Source organism: Rhinatrema bivittatum, chromosome 11 (genome assembly GCF_901001135.1).
Source record: "Rhinatrema bivittatum chromosome 11, aRhiBiv1.1, whole genome shotgun sequence".
Classification (NCBI taxonomy): Eukaryota; Metazoa; Chordata; class Amphibia; order Gymnophiona; family Rhinatrematidae; genus Rhinatrema; species Rhinatrema bivittatum.
Window position 1 is genome coordinate 65,460,400 of NC_042625.1, and position 22,184 is coordinate 65,482,583.

At 43.1% G+C, this 22,184-nt stretch overlaps 1 protein-coding gene across 7 annotated transcripts in view; it reads left to right on the forward strand.

The window, feature by feature from the left end:
• OSBP2 (oxysterol binding protein 2) overlaps positions 1-22,184 on the forward strand; it is a 299,091-nt gene that overhangs the window by 266,077 nt on the left and 10,830 nt on the right. For all 7 annotated transcript variants that reach the window (XM_029619307.1, XM_029619309.1, XM_029619308.1 and 4 more), the window contains 3 exons: positions 8,332-8,435; positions 11,704-11,799; positions 13,868-14,052. In XM_029619307.1, coding sequence (XP_029475167.1) covers positions 8,332-8,435; positions 11,704-11,799; positions 13,868-14,052 — 385 coding nt within the window. The remainder of the gene's footprint in view (positions 1-8,331; positions 8,436-11,703; positions 11,800-13,867; positions 14,053-22,184) is intronic.

Consider the following 22,184-nt stretch of genomic DNA (forward strand, 5'->3'; position numbering starts at 1 on the left):
GCCCTTACTTGATAATGGTAAAAGCACAGAAACCAAATCACAGCCTGGAGGCTGGCTCAGGGATAGTGCTATGTGCTCCTGTGTGGAGAGACCTGGCTTTGAGGTTTGGGGAAGCTACAGAAGCAGCATTCACAGCCCAAGTGTGCAATGGCAGCATACGGTGACAGGATTTAGTGTGCATGATATGTGCGTCAACTTACATGCATTTGTCATGTTTATGTATAAGTTTACCTGGACTGAGTGGAGGCATTCCTGGGGTGAGAGACTGGATTTCTGCTCATACTTTATAAAATATATATCAACCAAGACAAAGTAAAAACAAATGCAAGACCAACAAACCCCTCTTTTACTAACAGATATTGTTTATGGACAGGGTATCATCAAGCCATCGTCGTAAAGTGGTTTCATTTTGTACCACCGCCGGACTACTTAATCATTTACCCCCCAAAAGGCTGAGTTTTGGGTTTTTTGTTTGGGTTTTTTTTTTTTGTGAATTTTTTCAAGCACTTATAATAATGTACATAAAGTATTTGCCAAAGCCTACTTGAAAAGCACAAATTAGAAAGAAATCTAACACCAGCTGATGTTTCATAAAAGAACTTCATCAGGAGGTTAACATTGTATGAATTACGTATCTCAATAAATGAAGTTCAAATTTATTTGGACTTGTCTCCTTCATGAAGTTTGCTTGTCTCGTTTTCCAAAACACCGGCGAACCAGTTTGTTAAGGAGGAGGAGAAGTAGCCAGGGAAACCAGGATTCAAATCCCACTGTCACTGTTTGTGACCTTGGGCAAGTCACTTTACCCTCCATTGCCCAGAGAATAGTGAATCCGGCGGTGGGGGGGAGAAGGGAGGGGCGGGTCTGCGAAAGCTGACAGCGATCGCACCATCACGGTGTTATCGCTGCCGGCTTTCGCACCCAATAGCACCATCGTGAAAGGTGGTGCTACTGGGCGCGCTACTGGCGGCGACAATGGGTCTTACCTTATTGCTGCCAGTGAAAGTTACCGCCGCGTCCGCCTCCTCGCCACCCCGACTCCTCCCCTTCCGGCCCCGACTCCACCCCAACTCTGCCCCCGGCAACCTATCGCAAGCGAAAAGTCCCTTTTTGCGTGCGATAGGCTTACAAAATAATCCCCTTAGGGGGCGTGCGATAGGTTGCCGGGGGCGGAGTCGGGGCCGGAAGGAGTTGGGGCGGCGAGGAGGCGGACGTGGCAGTAACTTCGCTGGCGGCGATAAGGTAAGACCCGTTATTGCCGCCAGTAGCGCGCCCAGTAGCATCACCTTTCACGATGGCGCTATTGGGTGCGAAAGCCGGCAGCGATAACACCGTGATGGTGCGATCGCTGCCGGCTTTCGCAGGTGCGCCCCCCCCACAGAATAGTGAATCCAGGCCTTAGATTGTAAGCCCTCTGGAGATAGGGAAATATGTACAGTACCTGAATATAATCTGCTTTGAAGTGCCAAAAAGCAGAATATTAAAATAAAAATATAAAATCCTTACAGACCATTGTGACATGCTACAACTTAAATGTCCCAATTACAAACCGATGTATTCTATATGCAGACAAGATAACCAATGGTTCTGAAGCATAACACAAAAACATGTTATCAAATGGTGCCACTTGAGCCAACTACAGTACAATCAATAATGGCTATCTTTTAATACAGAATAACCCCCAAAGGATCAAATTGATTGCCCCACAGTTAAAGATATTTGTAAAAAGTGGAAGAACCGAGTGTTCATAAAAAGCATTTTGGAAAAAAGACAGAGGGGACCACATTTCACCTTGTGTTGCTTTATTTGCATTCTCTGAAGGTTCAATATTGGATTAAATATAAAATCGTTCTGATAATCCACAGACTGTTGAAGTTGGACTCTCTTCCATGGTCCTTCAAATTTACAGTTCTACACAGTTTCTAAGATTCTCAGCGTGGTCTTTTAAATGTTCCGTCTGTGAAATCAGCAAATCTAGCAAAGACTCAAGACTGTGGTTTTTTTGGTGGGAGCGCCAATTATTTTGAACTCGCTACCTGTGGCTTTAAGATTAATGGACTGCAATAAAAATTTCAAAAGAATGCTTAAAACCTTTTTATGTGGACAAATAATGGCTGAAGAAGCACTTTGGTTGATGGCTTTGGTTTGGATCAGTCTTTGATTCAAACTCATCGAGGCTTTATAGGAATGGTAAACTTCTTACTGGTGTAGAAAGAGTGATAGTGCGGGATACAAATTTTATAAATAAATATTTTATTTTTCTTCTTGTGGATGGCTTATGTTAGACAAATGTTTGGGATTTCCCATCTTAGGGCTTGCTTTTCAAAGTGACTTAACTCACAAAAAAAAAACCCTATTGTATGTGCATAAGTGACGCTTTGAAAATCAATTAGGGGGTTTTGTGGTTAAAGTAAACTCGAAACCCAGTTTTGCACATACTTTTACCTGCACTAGAAGTGGCATTTTGGATGGGAGGCATTTGAGGCAGGGAAAGGATTTACATGTATACTTTGTTTCTGTAATGTGGCAACCCCCTGGTTGGCCACTAGATGGCTCTAGATCCCTGCCATAGATGTAACAACTTATTAGGAGATGACAGTCCTTTACAGCCCCTCCTCTTCAGGATGGCTGTGATTAGTAGTTTGTCTACTTGGGTGGGGGGGGGGGGGGGGGGGGGGAGACTAGGAGTAGGAGCAGTGTGATCATTTTGATTTAGCTTTTGAGGAATAAGGAGCTGATGTTTGGTTTCCCTAGTGTTGAATAAGGCCTATTTACCCCACTCAACTTTTGTGCTCACTGAGGCAATCTCTAGTAGTGCACACTCTGCCTGTTAGGGTCTGCATCCTATTTTAGAGAGACTATTTTAAGAGATTTATCAATTTTGAAGTTGTCTGATACAGAACCTTGTGCCTTTTGGTGAAGACCATTTTTCTGGTTCCAAAGGACAAGGACTGGAAACCTGTGAGCACACGTTCTAGGTCAGAGAAGAGGTTTTTCCCCCTTTTATTTGTAAGGAAGATTTTGAACCACTCATCCTAACAGGGAAGCTGGACTGGTATAGCTGGTTTCCTGTGCGCATCAGACTTCTTTCAGAGAAGTTACTTTTATTGGAAGAAGACTAGAAGACCCCTCAACAGGATCTCCTCCCTAAGGGACCAGGACATAGGCTGTGGGCAAGAGACAAACTTTGGACTCGGGTAGGATTTTTCTGGGGCTCAGGAGATTCCCCAATAGGATTTACCTAACCCACTGAGGGGAAAAGTGATAAGATCCCTCTCAGGAATGTGAGAAAATGGCATGAACCCAGAACTCACCATCTTGGCCAGGTGGATGGTAGTATATATTCCCATTGTGCTCTTTCATTGGAAGTTTTTGAGATAATCAGTAAATTTTATTTGAACACCCAGTCTCTGTGTACACACACTTAAGGAAAAGCACACCATCTCCTGGGCCAAGAACAACCTTCACCCCCATAGAAAGAATCCCACCCTTTAGGATCTGTGGTGAGGGGAAATATGCTTGAGGAAATAGCCTCAGAGAACAAATTCTTTTATGGCCTTAGGGGAAATATTGTAACCCTTTATTCAGGGGTGTGCTAAGTATCCACATAAATATACACACAGAAAGCTGCATGAGCTCAGGAGCAGATGCAACTTTCTGCAATCTATGTATATGTGCATACCAGCACAACCCACAAATTGTCAAAGTACACTTCTGCACGTAAGAACATTTTGCAAATTTGGGTTAAAGTCTGCAGGTGCAAATTACCTGCAGGCTTCAACACTATACAGGCTGTTATTTAATGTATACTGTAGTTCTTTATTTCATTTTTGCTTCTTTCATTTTGTTCTCCTTTTCTATCTCTCCTTTTCTTTCTTATCCTGGTTTTTTTTTTCTGCATTGAACTTTGGTTTTCCTTTTCTGGAAAATTGTTATATGCTTTATTGAAAAGTTGCATATATAGAGAGAAAGAAAGTGCCCTCTAGGACAGTGGTTCCCAACCATTTGTATGTCATAGCACAACCGGCACTGGTTTCACTTTATGGCACCCCATCATCTTCCCTCTCCCACCCCTGGTATCACCACTTTCTATTTCCCCCACCCTCCTAGCATTGTCACTTCCCTTCCACCCTCCTGGCATCGTCTTCTCTCCCACTCTCAGGATCATCTCCAGCTGGCACAGGATCTTAGCTGCTGCTGCCTGCTTCTCTGCTTACTTTCTGTAAATTCAAAACCACACAAGGCCCCCTAGTTTTGCAAGACCTACCGGCTCCAAGCAGTTCAACTTCAGAGGGAAGCTGGCAGAGGAGGTGGCAGAGCAGCAGGTAAGACATGTTGCTTGCCATCTCCTCCTGTTGATGGAAGATGACTGAGTAGGGAGAGGGAAAGCAGGAAAATGTTATTTATAAAATTTCTAGATCGCCTATCAACATTACTAGACTGATAATAAGAAAACATTCATAAAAGATTAAGATCAAGAATCCTATTTGCTGGCCTCCATTTGAGCTTATCAGGCCTGTGCCTAGAATAGCAAAAATTGGGATGAAAAGAGAGTTGAGGATTTGCTGCATCCCTGCTCTGCCAAATCTCATCCAGCCCTCTGTTTCCTGCTCCAGCCCAGTCCCTCCCTTGCAGCCTGCAGAAAATAGGTTGGAAGGGACAGAGCCAGTGGCATAGCCACAGGTGGGCCTGGGTGGGCAATTGCCCACCCAATTTGGTCCCAGGCCTACTCAACCGGAAGAGGCCTGTTAGAGCAGTGCCATCGCGGGATCAAATCCCTGCAACGGCGAAGAGGAGTGCTGGAGCTGCAAAGCTGCCACAGGATCCCATCTCAGCGATGGCAAAGAGGAAAGTCGCAGCTGCCAGGCTTGGCGTGACCAGGTGTGCATGGCACATCCGGGGAGGCGGCAGGCTGGCAGCAGCAGGAGAGGCCGTGGGCCACTGGCAGACCCTAACCAGCCAGCTGCCGAGGAAGGAGAGAGCACCAGTGCGTGCATGAGTATGCTCATACCGGGAGTTTCCAGTCTGGAGGAGCTGGCATATAAGCCATGGCTCATGCTGGCAAAAGTGGCGCAATAGGACTAAGTTTGACGCTGTTTATTCTGCTGCTGCTGCTGCAGTCACTATCAGGGCCTTCAACTGGAATCCGGGACCCAAGGCAGAGTCGGAACGTCCCATGGCAACTCGGAGGGTGCGTGGATCCCGGAACTGGACAGCCCCTTCTTCCAGCCTCCCCCGCTGACTCCGGCATCTTTCGCAGATGTCTTTCCCTGCTCGGGCTACCTCTTTGTCACTGCTGACATGCACACAGACACATGCATGCACCCTTTCATTAGTCTTTCAGCCTGTTCACACATCCTGTATCAAAGATGCACAAGCCTGGTCCTAGAGAATCAAACAGGCTTGTATTTCAGAGTAGCTATAGTATATATGTATCAGGCATATTGGCACACAATTGGCCTCAGAAGCAAAATTTGTGTAGCTACTGGCTTGGTTACATGGAAAAACCTGACCTGCAAGTTCTGGTGCACTTCTGCAGCCGCCGGCTGGTTAGGTCCTGCTGGCAACCCACTGCCTCGCCTGCTGCCATATGGCCCGAAGATAGCAGGAGGCCCTCAGGGCCGTGGTGGAGCTTATACCACCACGGCCCCATGATAACAGGAGACTGTGTGTGAGCTTGTATACATGTGTGAATGAGTGAGAGCCTGTGCGTGTGTGTGGTGTGTGGGGGGTGAGAATGGGAGCTTGAATGTGTGTGTGGGTGGATGAGAATGGGAGCTTGAATGTGTGAGTGAGAATGAAAGCTTGAATGTGTATATGGTAGAAAGAGGATAACCAATTGGATAGTACTATACCAGGGTACAAATTATATCACAATGACAGAGAGAAGCATCTTGTGGCGGTGTGGCACTTTATGTCTGGGATGGCATAGAGTCCAACAGGATAAAGATCCTGCATGAGACTAAATGCACAATCAAATCTGTATGGGTTGAAATCCCTTGCGTGTTGGGGAAGAGTATAGTGATAGGAGTATACTACCGTCCACCTGGCCAAGATGGTGAGTCGGACAGTGAAATGCTAAGAGAAATTAGGGAAGCTAACCAAATTGGTAGTGCGGTAATAATGGGAGATTTCAATTACCCCAATATTGACTGGGTAAATGTATCATCGGGACATGCTAGAGAGATAAAGTTCCTGGATGGAATAAATGACAGTTTTGTGGAGCAATTGGTTCAGGAACCGACGAGAGATGATGAAATTTTAGATCTAATTCTCAGTGGAACACAGGATTTGGTAAGAGAGGTAACAGTGGTGGGGCTGCTTGGCAATAGTGATCATAATATGATTAAATATTGAATTAATGACTGGAAGGGGGACAATATAAATCCACAGCTCTAGCACTAAATTTTCAAAAGGGAAACTTTGATAAAATGAGAAAAATAGTTTAAAAAAAATATTGAAAGATGCAGCTACAGAGGTAAAAAGTGTGCAACAGGCATGGACATTGTTAAAAAAAAAAAAATACCATCCTAGAAACACAGTCCATTTGTATTCCTCACATTAAGAAAGGTGGAAGGGAAGGTCAAGTGTTTGCCAGCATGGCTAAAAAGTAAGGTGAAAGAGGCTATTTTAGCCAAAAGATCTTCATTCGAAAATTGGAAGAAGAATCCATCAGAAGAAAATAGGATAAAGCATAAGCATTAGCAAGTTAAATGGAAGTCATTGATAAAACAGGCTAAGAAAGAATTTGAAAAAAAGTTGGTTATAGAGGCAAAAACTAACAATGCAAACTTTTTAAAATATATCTGAAGCAGAAAGCCTGCAAGGGAATTCGGTTGGACCGTTAGATGATTGAGGGATTAAAGGGGCACTTAGGGAAGATAAGGCCATCGCAGAAAGACTAAACGATTTCTTTCTTTGGTGTTTACTGAAGAGGATATTGGGGAGATGCCAGTTCCGGAGACAGTTTTCAAGGGTGATGATTCAGATGAACTGAACCAAATTATGGTGAACCTGGAAGATGTAATAGTCCAGATTGACAAACTGAAGAGTAGTAAATCACCTGGACTGGATCACATGCATCCCGGACCTATTTCGGTTATTTTGTAACCTATCATTAAAATCATGCATTGTACCTAAAGACTGGAAGATGACCAATGTAACCTCGATATTTGAAAAGGGCTCCAGGGGTGATCCTGGAAACTATAAACCGGTGAGCCTGACTTCAGAGCCGGGAAAAATCATGGAAATTGTTACAAAGAATATAATCACAAAACTTTTAGATAGACATGGTTTGATAGGACACAGCTAGCATGGATTTACCCAAGGGAAGTCTTGCCTCACAAATCTCCTAAATTTTTGAAGGGGTGAATAAACATGTGGATAAAGGTGAACCGGTAGATGTGGTGTGCTTGGATTTTCAGAAGGCATTTGACAAAGTCCAACATGAGAGGCTTCTAAGAAAACTAAAAAGTTATGGGATAGCAGGAGATGTCCTTTTGTGGATTACAAGATGTTTAAAAGACAGGAAACAGAGAGAAGGATTAAATGGTCAATTTTCTCAGTGGAAAAGGGTACACAGTGGAGTGTCTCAGGGATCTTACTTGGACCGGTTCATTTTAATATATCTATAAATGATCTGGAGAGGGGTACGAAGAGTGAGGTGATCAAATTTATGGATGAGACAAAATTATGCAGAGTAGTTAAATCTCAAGGGCTAAAGTGTTAAGAAAGGGATATTCTGTACACTAAAGGAACAAGCACTTGGTATCCTCCATGGTAGTGAAGGAGTTCATCTCCGTAGGGCAGGGTTAGGATGGACGCTTGTCACTTACTGTCCAGCCCTGTAAATTTCTGCTTTCAATACTTTAGTGAGGTTGAAAGGTTTCTGGTCTGTGTCTGCTGAGAGCACGATGTATGTTTGTAGGATATCTCTCTGGATCACTGCAGTCCCTACTATTGCTCCATACCTGCACTGCATCTGCCCCATCCTTGCACCACTGACACTCATAATGTTGCCGTTCCTCCCTGCACCCGCTGCTGCTGCCCCATCCCTCTACCACTGGCAGTCATGCTCCCACCATTGCTGTTCCACTCCTTCATTGCTGCTTCCACCGTTAGTTGCCCCATCCCTGCACCAGTGCAACCCTATCCCTGCACCTCTGCTGCCCTGTCCTTGCACCACTGCCTCCCCTGCTGCTCTATTCCTACACCACTGTCTCCCTCACTATGGCTGCCCCATGCTTGCACCACTGCTGCTGCTGAACCCTTGCACTGATAGTTTACCCATAACCACTCTCTTCCCCATGACTCCTTTGTCTGTATTTACAGGTGCCATCCATTTAGAGTTCCGTGCTAGTGGGAATCACTATGTGTGGAGGAAGGTCACCTCCACAGTGCACAACATCATTGTGGGCAAGCTTTGGATTGACCAGGTGAGTGCCAAATACTACAGTGGCACCATAATCCTCAGCAAAAGTCAAAGGATGCACTGGAGGTTATGATGCTGTTTTATTATGGGGATTGGGGATAAGGCCAATGAGTGCTCCACTCTGAGGATGAGAGATTTGGATCCCAGCAACAATGAGTCACACAATACTCCCTAACCCTCCCACACCAATTCTTTTAGGGGGGGAGAGCAGTAGGAGTAGGGACCTCGCCCATGATAGCCATTCTTCTATGAGGTGCTGGAGGGAGGGAAAAGGGAGTGGGATTTCAATGGGGGGGCGCACTGCTTTTTCTTTTGCTGAGGGACCCGCTGGCCGCACTGCTTGCCTTGGCACCATTTGGTAGCGGCGCCATACGGTACGGCTCTGGATATAACATTCCCTTCCTCTCCCCTTCTAGAGCACAATCAAAGCTATTCTCTGGGCTGGGAAATGTAGAAAAGAGGAGAAACCAGGCACAAGGAATGTAGAGTTTCCTCTTCTCAGTCCTAGCAAGTTTAATTGGCATGAGATACACCTGGAAGCAGGGAGAGTAGAGGATCCTGTTCCCTGCATTATAGCCTGGGGAGAGAGGTGAGGATCTGCACCTTATGCTCCCGGCCTTGGTCCCAAGGGAGCGGCACAAAGACAGCGACATCAGTGACTGTCAGGCATTTAGGGACAGAGGACAAAGTTTCTGACTAGCATGAATGCAGCCCATCGGCCCTACCAGCAACAGGAAAACAGGCCTGAGGATTCACCTCGGACCTTTTCACTTTTTGTAAATTTGTGGATCTAAATGCTGTGCCCAGTGACACTGACACTAATAATAAGAGGAGTAGTTCTTTACAGTTTTTCATATGGACAGTCAATCCCTGAGGGCGGTTTTCCTACTGCTGCTGCTGATAGGAGCAGAAGCTGCCAAGCTGGTGAAGCCTGCGCCCTCCTCCAGCATCCTGATGCACGACCCACTTGGCTTCCTAATCACACAGACCCAGAAAGCCTTTGTGTCGCTGGACCCCCAACATGTGATCCAGAAACATTTTAACCTCCTTAACATGCATTTGCCTGCAATTAGAACTTGGTTCAAAGACCACAAAAGTATGCAACATTCTGAGCCAATTGGGTAAAATCATGATCCAGCCCGTTAGAAAAGACTTAGACTGACCCAAGAGGTTTATTGGACTAATTGCCAGATCCATTATCTTTTCTGCCCTGGGTTCCCTCTTTGGTGCATCCATGTCCATTGCGAATGCAGTTTCTGTAAAAAAACAAAAAAGAAAAAAACAAACTTGCAGAACAATGTTAGAGTGTAGGGCGATATGAAATGTATCTCAAAACAGATATGACACCAACAAGAACAGTTAACTTCTCAAAGTAAAACCCTAAATAACACTGTCACCTTGGTTAACCTATAATCTCAAGCAATTGAGCATAAAAACATAAGTTGCCATACTGGTTCAGAACAAGGGTCCATCAAGCCCAGCATCCTGTTTCCAGCAATGGCCAATTCAGGCTACAAGTATCAAAAAACTAAGTCTAAACCCACACTACTGATGCTAGTAATAGCAGTGGCTATTCCCTAAGTCACCTTGATTAATAGCAGGTTATGGACTTATCCTCCAAGAACGTATCCAATCCTTTTTTAAACCCAGCTACCCTAACTGCACTAACCACATCCCCTGGCAACAAATTCCAGAGTTTAATTTAGCATAACCAAGAGGACATCACCACCATCAAAACAGTGCTGAGTGAGGATCGTACTTTTATCCAGTCCATTCAGGCATTCACCAATGACTTGTTTAGAGAGCTGGATAACAGCATTAGTAACTTAATAAAAAGACAGATTCTAATGTATTTGGTTTCCCCAGATATCCTTACAGATATGGAGGTGGCTTATGTTTTAAATTTGGCTTTCCTTTTACCTGATGTTAAGTATTGAAACAAGTAATTAATATAGGTACTTGGAGAAACAATTTATACCTGCATGTAGATACACCTGCCCTTCTGGTGTATAAAAGTGACAACCCACAGCAATATTTAGTTCCCAATTTAGGCCTATGCCAACAAACAAAGGGTATACATTGGTTGTGCCCCAGTAAGCCTTTCCTAAAGGATACTACAGAAGCTCTGTGTGGTTTGTCCTCTGACAATGTCTGAGAGAAATGTAAGATTCCCATGACAAAGTATGATGAATTCTCTGAAACCAAGGTGCAAGAGAGAGGGAGGAGGTGAGGGAGACAGAAGGCAACACAGGGATTGGGACAGGAAGGGCAGGCAAAAACTCTCTCGTGAAACAAAACGTCATCAAAAGTCTCCAAACACAGAGATTCCACAATCCAGACATTGGGCGTTGGTCAGAACATTTGGAGGATCATATTTGAAATTATTTAGCCGGCTAACACAAGAAGGTAACCTGCTTAAATGAATATTTAGGTACATATCCAGCTAAATTCTAGCTGGCTAATAAGTTAGGAAACTAGAATTGAGCCAGATAAGTTAGGGGGATAACAGGGAGGAATTGAGTTAGCTAGCTAAGTTAACTGAGTAACTACGACATTCAGAGTTTGCCGGATAACTTAGCCAGCTAAGTCTGCTCAGGCCAAAGAGGTGTCCTAAAGTTAGCCAGTTAACTTTAAAATAGTCATCTATATTCAATAGTGTGGCTGCACTGTATCTGAATATGGACCTCATGGTTTTCCTCTCTCTATGCTCGCGCTATGTAGGAATGGAATCTCACACTGTACAAAGGATAGGGGAACCAGAACAGAATCAAAATCATAGAGCAACACTCCACATGATGTGGATTAACCATGTTCTGTCTCACTTCTTACCCTCTCAGCAAAAGTTAAGAGTCCACTCTAAATAGATCCTGCTCCTTCAAACTCTAATGCAAAATCCCACACCCATCCTAAGGGCCCACCAGTGCAACAGCCTTCAGTTGGGGTGAGGTGACAAAATGGTATGCTACACTCCACTCACAGGTTCTAATACTAGGACCAGTTACTGGTGGAGATCCCCATGGGGGGATCCCCAGTTGCCCAAGTATAACAAAATTCATTAGAAGAAAAATGGAGAGAGCTGAGAAAAAGAAGAAATGGATGTGAGGAGCAGGCACTGGGAACACAGAATAGGCTTCTGCTTTTAATAGGCTGTACATTGCAGAATTGGGTGAGCTGCTTGGACAGTGCTACAGCTTTTTACAGCGCTGTCATGGGAATAATTACATTAGCTTGATATCTGACTTTCTTCTGCTCCTTTGTCTGTTTCTGTCCAGTCAGGTGAGATCGAGATCATCAACCATAAAACAACCGAGAAATGCCAGATGAAGTTTATTCCCTACAGTTACTTCTCACGGGACGCTCCTAGAAAGGTCTGTACTCATAAAATAACACCCCACCTACAGCTCCCATCCTAGAGACACCTCAGAAAGGTAAGTGTCAAGAAAGAGGCACCCCATCTACAGCTTCTTGTTCTTTCCCAGCAGTTAGAGGAGCAGGCTGCAAACTAGGGAAGCCAGAGTTTAAATCCCCCTGACTCTCCTTATGACCTTGGACAAGTCACTTCACCCTCCACTGCCTTGTGTACAAGTTTAATTGTAAACCCCCAGGAATAGGGAGATAGCTACAGTACCTTAATTTAATAAGCTTGGAAGTGTCAGGAAAGGCAGAATACAAATAAAACCTTATTATTATTAGAGAAATCTGTACCAGCAAAAAAACACCCATCTCCAGCTTCTTATCCTAGGAAGATGTGTACCAGCACAGTGACACCCCAGCTATAGGTTTTTTTTCCCCCTCAGAAAGGTACCTAAAAGCAAATTAACCCCTCCCCTCACCACAATCCTACAGCACCTTCTTTAAAGACACCGTCACAAAGCTCTCTACCAGCATAGAAACTCAACCCCTTGCCCCCCCCCCCCCCCCAATCACCACCATCTCACAACTCCTTCACTGGAGATACCCCCAGCAAAGTGACCCCATCTACAGGTTCTTTCCCAGAGGCACCCCGAGAAAGGTCTGCACCAGCAAAGAGTTGGTGCTGAGCAGCCGATGCAAATCCAGTGTTGTCCCAGTGCCCCTGATGACCAGTTCACAACTCCGCCCAATTATTAAGGCGGTACTGCCTCCTCACCACTGCAAGTAATTCCGCTATAGCCTGGGTTTACACAGAGAAATATTAGGCCTGTGGCAGCAAAATTTGGGGGGGTGAGAGTTCCTGCCCTCCTCCCAAAACCTCCAAGTCTTCCCCTAGTCCAGACCTTCTATCTTTGATCTCTTTTTCTCTTTTCTCCCATCATTCTGATGGATCTCAGGTCTGTGGCTCCAACATTGCTATCAGCAGTGAGTGCAGCGAGTGAGTCAACCCACAGATATGTGTTCACAGATTCCCCCTCGGGTGAGGGGGAAGGCAAGGCAGTTCATAGCCATGATTTGTAAACACAGGCTGACTCGGTCCCCGTGCTGCCTGAGCTAGAGCCAGAGGCAGCAGAAAAGGAATTGGAGGGGAGAGGATGTGGGGACATCAGATTGGACTGGTGGTCCAAAACAGGGAAAAATCAGATCATGTCGGAGGTCTGGGATTAGAAACTGGATCAGAAGTCTACAGGGCATTGGGGATTCAGACTGGAGGTCTGGGAGGTGGGGCCTCCATGCACTGGCTTGGACAGAGCACAGGGGTAGTCAAAGCCAAAATTTGTCACTGAGTCTACTGTGATTCTGAGACTGAGAAGATAATGGGACTATGTTTTAAAAATGACCAGAAAAAGCTAACACTTATGTCTGGTTAATGGGGTAATGCCTTGCAGTGTGCTGACTGTGCTGCAAAAGATTTCACCACACATGTATATGATGTTTCCTGAGGAATCACAGTGTTTGATTTTGCATGTGCTACAAACACGCCTGCTAGCTCAAAAGACAGTGTAAATCTTCCATAAACTCATTTTATGAAGGATGTCTATATGCTTCCAAGTACTGACAGGACTTAGCACTCTGCTTTGCACCTCAGCGAATTATGGGTATGTGTTAAATACCTACTCTCTACTCCTTTTCCCATTTTTAAATCTCTTCTTCCTCAGATGGCATGCCTGAGTGAGAGAGGATGCCTTGCCTGCTGAGATTGGGAGTCTCCTCCAAGACTGACTATTAGCATCACTCTCAGAAGCCACTACAATAGGACCAGCCATTTCCCCTACTTCCGTGTATCACTTCCATCAGACTTCTTCCAGGCACACCCTGTTGTGTATTGTCACTTTCTAATCGCATAACAGGTTAATAAAAGGTTACAGGGTATTACTTGCACCTGGTCCCTGGACTGTCCTTATAGGTGGTAACACTAGTGTACTGAGAGTGAGTAGAGCTTGGGGTGGCTGAGATCAGTTGCTTATGCTGATTTCTGGTTCTGTAACTCTTGATAGGATGGTTTTCTTTCATCCTCTCTAGGTGACGGGCATGGTGACAGGTGCAGATGGCAAAGCTCACTTTGTCTTGTCCGGGTCATGGGATGATAAGTTGGAGTATGCCAAAATCGTGCAGAGCACCAAGGACAGCAACAGCTCAGGGGGCAATCTGAAGATGGTCTATCAAACGCTGCCTCCCAAAGTCATCTGGAAAAAGTACCCCCTCCCGTGAGTATCCCCCATACAACTCACTGACCACAAGAACTGCCCCCTCCTATGAGTCTCCAAGACATAGCTTGTTGACCACAAGAACTGCCCCTTTCTGAGCCTCCAGCACACAGAGCTCACTGACCACAATAACTGCCCCTACTTACTAATAAATTGGTAAGGTATGTTGGATGTTCCCCATTAAGCCATATCTATCCACATGGCTAGTAATTTTATATTTAAGAAAGGGTTCTACAATTTTGCGCAATACAATCATTGGTCTATAGTTTCCCGGAGCCCTTTTTAAAAAATGCCAATTCCTCTGCATTCTGACAGATCAGTCCCCACCACTGGGTTATACACCTCTGCCAGCAGATGGAGACGGAGCAAAAGCTGACATCACGGCTATATAATCCCGCCCTGACATCAGTCCACCAGTATTCTCTGTCTCCAGCAAATGGTGGGCATGCATTTCCCTATGGGAGATTGCCTGTGAGCAAGAAAGTAAAGAAAGAAAGGAAGAAAGAAGTGTAAATGGAGACATCAGGAAGACGAGACGTTTGTATAGCACTACTTGCCTCCTGAGATGATTCCATTCGATCCCTCCCTCGGTAGAGAGCCTTTAGTTTGGTAGCCTGGGATGGCATGGACTTAAAATTTAATTAGCGGTTGCAGGCCGAGAAAGGCTCGGAGTGAAGGCTTTCGCTCTCTCTCCCCCATAGCTGGGACCCATTTAGCCAGGAAAGGCTGAGCTCAGGTAAAAGTTTTATAATTATATTAAAAAAAAACAAACATTGCAGGAGAAGGAAGAGAGTTTTCCTAGTAGATCTGTTTTTCCTTGGCGTTTAAGCCTTCCTGCTCACGACTCTGGGGAGTTCTGTGAGGTGTGGAGGTAGTTCAGGCACAGCAGTTTGAGCAGCCTTTTGGCTAGGCCCCCTCCCAGACTTCTCCTTGGTTGGTGCATGGTAGGCCGCAAGGGTGATTTCGTGCATTTTTCACTGTGTGCCACCGGTGCGCGCCTTGGGTATATGTTGCCACAATTATCGCTTTTTTGACACCACCCCCCCCACCCCCAGTAATGTGGACTGTATCCTACCTATGCTGGATGTTAGTTTCATTGTTTAGCAAATATTTGCTTTTCCTTTTTTTTTTTTTTCTATGAAAGACATGGTGTATGATTTTCTTTATCTATTCTGTTATAGATGTAAAATTAAAAATTGTAAAAAAAACAATATTACCAGTTTGCATATCTCTCCAACATCTTCCTCAGTAAAGACTGAAGCTAAGAATTAATTTACTTTTTCTACTATGGCCTTGGCTTCCTTTAGTGCCTCTTTTGCCCCTTGGTTGCTTATTGGTCCAGCTAAGTCCCTCACAGGCTTCTTGCTTCAAATGTACTTGAAAAGGTTTTTATTAAAATAGCACAAGTCTAGGGGAACCCATCGTGTAGCAAATTAGTTGGTCATGCAAAAGAGAACAGACGATCTCTTATATGAGAGAGGTGAATGTTTTGATTGGAGAGAATTCTTAGAATGCCTTTATTTTTTTATCTTAGATTTCTTGGTGGATTGTATTGTTGAATAGAAATTCCAGAGGAGATGGATCAATATTATTGATGATGTTGTAGATGAGTGATAATACTTTGTATTGTATTCTATAAGTTATAGGAAGCCAGTGACGATCAATTATTGAGGGCGTAATATAATCAAATTTTCTTTTTTCGATGAGGAGTCTGGCAGATGCATTTTAGAGTAGTTGTAGAGGTTTAGTGATATTTGCAGGGAGGCCAAGAAATAGGGAGTTGCAATAGTTTGTTTGAAAAAATTAGAGTTTGCAATACTCTCCGGAAGTCTTGTAGGGTAAGTAGTTGTTTCAGTCTGTGAAGTAATCTAAGTTTAGAGTATCCAGATTTTATAATTTTATTGATATGCTTTTTCTACTGAAGTTTTCATCGATTTGGATTCTGAGGTCTCTTACTTCTTCTGGTGGTGAAATATTTGTTATTGTAAGGTTTAGAAGTGGAGGTTTAAGGGATATATTGTGTCTTCTTAGCCATATTATTTCAGTTTTTTTCAAGTTAAGGGTTAGTTTTAAATTAGAAAGTTCTTTTTGTATTGATTTCATATGTTCGGTTAAGGCTTCTGTGGTTTTCTCAAAGGTTTTAGCAAAGGGAATGTAAAATTGGATGTCATCAGCATATATAAAGAATTTAGTGCCAAGATTTTCTAGAAGTGAGCATAATGGAAGGAGGTAGATGTTGATGAGAGTTGCTAATGATGCTTAGCCCTGTGGAACTCCAGTATTTATAGCAAATATATCTGATATTGTGTTGCCTAATTTTACTTGGAAAGATCATTTATATATATCACTTATATAGTCACTTCATAATGTACAACAAAACAAGATACAATATAAAAAACATTAAAATAAAATACCAACTTGGCTAATTAACCAAATGCCTGCCTAAATGAAAATGCTTTCAACTTTTCCCTAAAATGGAAGTAATCGGTCTCATCTTTATACTCTCTTGGCAACGTAGTACACAATGCCGACCCTGAAAATGAAAAAGCCTTAGATCGTGTTTCCTGTAAAACATTGTCCCACATAGAAGGGATAATCTAAAGCTTTAGCCCTTGTGAGTGAAGCAATCGTGCTGGAATATACAGAGATATTAACATTTTTAAACAAGTAGGATGACCAATATCTAAAATCATATCTATAAGTACTAACAGCTTAAACTGAGCCGTTTTGTTGGACTGGGAGCCAGACATAATCCCTTCAGCACAGGGGTAATACTATCCCTAAATTTAGCACCAATTATAACCCTTGCAATAGCATTTTGCCCAAGTTGCAGTACACACAGCAAAATTTTAGGTAAACCTTCATATAAAACATTACAATAATCCATCTGTGTTAACATCACAACTTGTCACACCCTAAAATCATCATTGGAAATAGAAGCTTTCAAATGATATATTATTTTTAAATTAAAAAAAAAAAAAGGTCATGCCACAGCTGTAATGTGGTTTTCAAATTAGTTTGTAGTCAAACTGCACTCCTAAATTTCATGCTTCATCCATTATATGTAACTTTAAATTAATGGAATATAAAAAAATAGATTCTCGGGGGAGAGGAGGGGGCGGGGGACATTGCCCTACCTACAGAATCACCATTTTTGCTACATTAAGTAGATTCTTATTCTTTATTATCTAGGCATTAATTACATTAAAACATGGTCAGCTGTTACACCAAGACACCTTTCAACTTACAAGGGATCATCCGCATAAACACTATAAAATACTCCCATAGGAACTAAGACCTTACACAACTGCTGTAAATATAAATTGAATAAAACCGATGACAGAGCGTACCAGACCACACCATTTTCCAAGTAGAACCCGTTTCTCCCATTCAATTATGCTGCTTTCTGTTTGAAAAAAAAAAAGAGCAGCTGCTCCAATTCCTACTGATCGGAGTCTTTCAGTTAGGATGCAATGACTTATTGGAAAAAAAGTTGCTGAAATGTCTAATTGTATGAGTACAGCAACATTACCCTTATACATATGATGTCATAATAGGAGGAATATCAGGACCAAATCTGTACTGTGCCTTCCTAAACCCATCTGCCAGTAGAAATGCTATTCAAATAGTCAATGCTTTTCAAATAATTAATGCAATCAAAGAAGAAAGCAAGGACTCTGTAGAACCAATGACCTTGCTAGAAACAGCATCCAAGTGGTATAGAGAGATTTCCAATCTCTGGCAAAGCAAATTAGAAAGTGGTATAGTGAAATTGAAAGGTGACAAGGATCAATGTGTGGAGAGAGACAAAGTAAAGGCAGAAATATTAAACAAATACTTCAGTTCAGTGTTCACTAAAGACGACCCTAGAGAAGGACTGTCGCTAATTAACATTTACATTATTGCATTTCTTGATCGCTCAACACAATAGCAGCCTGAGCTTAGTGGTCACCATTTGGCTGACTGTTTATCTGGCTAAACATTTAGGAGGATAAGTGAGGGGTGAAACAGGAACATTCTGGGGGCAGAGCTACTTATTTTGGTAACTTAGCCAGATAAGTGCAATTTTTCAGCTTTATGCAACTTAGCCAGATAAGTCTAGGACAGCTATTTGGCTGTTCTATAAGCTTATCTAGCTAACTATGTTAGCCAAGTATTTTTCCAGGGGTAGTTAGATATTCAAAGACCAGCCAGCTAAATTACAAGGATATTCAGCAGCATGGATAAGTCCTATTTGTCTGGCTATCTGGCATATGAATATCGAGCCCCTAATAACTTACTAAGTGTAGGCAAATTGGAAATAGGCTGGACATTAGATATCACCTCCAATGGAAGTGGAGAATTCTTTTGCACTGGGTGCACCAAGGCCTGCTTCAGTCTTCCAGGGACATAACTCTCCTCTAACGATTTATTTATATCATCAATTAAAATCGTGTACATAGTATCATTCATTCCCTGAATTAATAAAAAATGGCAGGTACTGAGATGGCAAAATATAAACCTTTTCTGCACTGTTAATATCTGGATCTTTACCATAGTGACTGGTTCAAATTGCTAACTGGAGGGTCAACTCTCTCCTCCTTTGAACTAGTGGCCCCTACCTCGGAAGGGATGCTTGTAATTTATTGATTTTAGCCTAAAAAAAAAGTCTGTCATCGCACTTCACTAAAGAAAAATATCTCTCATCTGGTTTTTGTATCAACCTCTTGACTGCATAAAACAATTTCTTGGGCCAATTTATAGAAATATTTATTAAGTTGATAAAATATTGTTATGGCTCCAGTACAGGCAGAGCATGGGGAACACCACCCCTGGAGTGGTGTGGAGCTGCAGGGTGAGGCTGGAGCAAGGCTTAGATAGTCTGGTAAAACTGGAGCAAGGCCTGGACAGCCTGGTACTGCTGAAGCAAGGCTTGGACAAGTTGGTAAGGCTGTGGAAGCAAGGCTTGGACTGGGACAGAGTTCAGGTAAGACTGGAATTGAGTACTGGACAGGAACAGAGTGCAGGTGAGACAGTAATTGAGGCTTGGACAGAAACAGCATGAAAGTAAGGCTGGAACTGAAACAAAACAGTGGTACAGGACAGCAGGGCTAGACGAGTGCTGGTCTTCTCCCTAGCCAACCCCCTCCTCTGCAGGTTGAGCCCTTGAGTTCTGGGGGCCAGTAGGGTTGGCCTGGTGAACATCATGACTGGTCACGGCTGGAAGCTGGGTTAGTGCTGGAGCCTGGTAGCAGCGGGATATAGACAAGGCTGGAGGGTGTGGCAGAAGCTGGAGGCTGAGCTGATATTCTGGATGTCCTAGAAGCTGGAGACTGACAAGGGTGAATACAGGCTCAAACTGGGGACTGGATACAGACACAAGCTGGGGCAAGACGGGGAATAAATACAAGGAACTTGACTGGGTAAAGCCCGACAAATACCAGACAAGGGCAAAGCTGGACAAGGGCTAGGTAAGGACAACAGAGAACAAAGAACACTGAGGCCCAAAGGCAGCAAGGCAGAAGGCCTGTAGGCTGCTAGGTTTAAGGCCCAGAGGCCACTGGATAAGGTAGGAGGCCCAAAGACCATAAGGTAAGAAAAGGCCTTACCACAAGACTAGACAAGGTTAAGACAAGGTAAGAGTAAGCTTGAAGGCCACAAGGTATGGAACAAGGTAAGAGTGACCAGGTCAGAGAGCCAAGGGTGACTCCATGAAGAGGAATGAATGGACTGGACAGGCTGGCTTAAGTAGCCAGGAACTGCTGAGTTATGTGGTCAGTGAAGAGGCGGTTCGGATAGCTGGGAACAGAGCTTGCTGGAGGCCTTTGCTGGTGGGGAGGCATCATAGCAGATAGTACCAGGACACAATGAGGCTACACAGATTACATATTATAGGTTAGCATTCACCTTCTAGTTCGATACCGCATTGTATGCATGTTCTCGTTCATAATAAGATATTAGGAAATTACACTAGCTACTGTATATTCTAGTTCTTATTCATGCATTTTCTATTCTAGTACATATTTATGTATTTTCATGGTTGTACTAACAGGAATAGAGGTTCTAATCATACTAACAATGTACAACTTCTACTTCCCCATACCTCAGATAATCAAATGCCCCTTCCGAGCGTTTTTCTATATTTTTCCAGCAGAAAATAGTCCAGCTCACCCATAACCTAGGGACCAATTCCATTACCCAATTTACGCAACCTATGTCAATTGCTTTATGAAGTACTTTTGATTGGCCATCAACTGAAATCTGTTCTGTCTTGTCTGCTATGAAGGACAGCTTCTGTCCTTTCAACTCTTGTTCAAATGCATTAAGGTATTAAAAACAGATGTTGATTTCATCAAGTCCATTGTCCACACTTCACTATTTCAGGGGGTTTTGTCAGCCTGTCTTAAGCAAGGGAATGTCCAATTTACCAAGCTATTGTCCCTCACATTCTTTACATTCTTCTAAGCATCTCCTTGCAGTCCCACCTCATAAAATGTTACATTTAAAGGAAACCTGAGGTAGGATGTTTCAGGTTGCAGGGCCTAACCTCTGGAATAAGTATAAGTGTATGAAAAACTGAACATGTGTATTAAAGTGCGTATGTATATGAAAGAGGAGAGAATTTGTGTGCCCTTCAATAACTAATCCATAAAAAATTCACAGGGTCATTTAGGGTAAGCAGAAACTTACTGAGGCTGCATGCTCATTGTATTCTCAAGATGTACTGGAAAGCATTTTGTAGCCAGTGAAGCTTATTTACACTTGCCTTTAGGCTGAGAGAATTTGGTTCCGCCCAGTTAGTATTCTGGTAAACCAGTCAATCACCAGAGGGCCAGGTGAACTTGAAAGTACTTGATGTAGTATAGAATTCTTTTTTCAAATTGCGTCTTCTAAGAACCATAAAACCATTTCTAAATTCTATGGATTTTTGGACTGTCACTCATGCCTTTATTTTTGCCTCAAGTTTATTGTAATTCACTTTATATCAGACTCCCAAATTTGTCTCTAAAGCATTACAATTTATCCAAAACTCTGCCACATGACTTATCTCCAAGATTGCCCAGAAATGCCCATATCACTCCAGTTTTAATTCACTTACACTGGCTCCCTATCTGTTGGTACATAAAATTTAAGATTCTTTAGATCAGTTCATGATCTATTACCATATTGCTTTCCTGATTTGCCAAGCTCCCAGAATTAATTAAAGCAGAAAATGTCTGCTTAAGTTTTAGAAAGGTCCATCTATTCTCCAAAACATCAACATTTCAATTAAACTCAAGCATTAAGCTTTTTTTTGTATATAATAAGCATGCCCCCTTTCCATTTCTCCTTTTGAGCTTGACCATCGTAAGTATAACCCAGAGAGAGCATAGCTCAGGAATAGGCAACTCTGGTCCTCATGTGCTTCAAATAGGTCTGGGTTTCAGGATATCCACAATGAATATGCATGAGATATATTTGAATATAGTGAGTCAGTGCATGCAAATATATCTCATGCATATTGATTATGGATAGCCTAAAAATCAGGCCTGTTTGTGGCACTCGAGGACCAAAATTGTCTACCTCAGACATAGCTGATTTAGCAGCACTGTGTCGGTAACTGAGTGCTATAATTCAGTAATCAACAGAATATCAAGGGCTTGAGTCAGGATGATACCAGTAATCAAAAAAATCCTTATTTCTCACTGCTCTAGCATTAATATATCCTGCAAATATCTCATTTGGCATTGTACATGCCTTCAAAAGGCTAACACTATTCATGCACTTACGAGTAGATTTTGTAAGGTGCGCGCGTGCGTCCATGTACGTGCGCTTCCCAGAGCACACATGGGCGTGCCGATTTTTATAACATGCAGTTTAAATGGAATCTATTCTTGACCTGGTGTCAACAAAGCTCCTTAGACCAGTTCACATGCAAGCCATGGAAGCTTCTCCAGCTCTTCCTTTTTTCCTCAGGTCTTAGTACTAGTCAGTACAAGTTCATCTCAGCGTCATAACAGCCTACCGTAAACATATTGAGACTAGCCCAATCTCCACTCATCCTTTAGTATCAAAATTCATGATGGCATACTAAACCTCCAGTAATTAACCTCCACAAATTGTTTGGTTTTCTGGGGTAGACCTTGTGGATCAGCAGCAGTACTGTGCAAAAG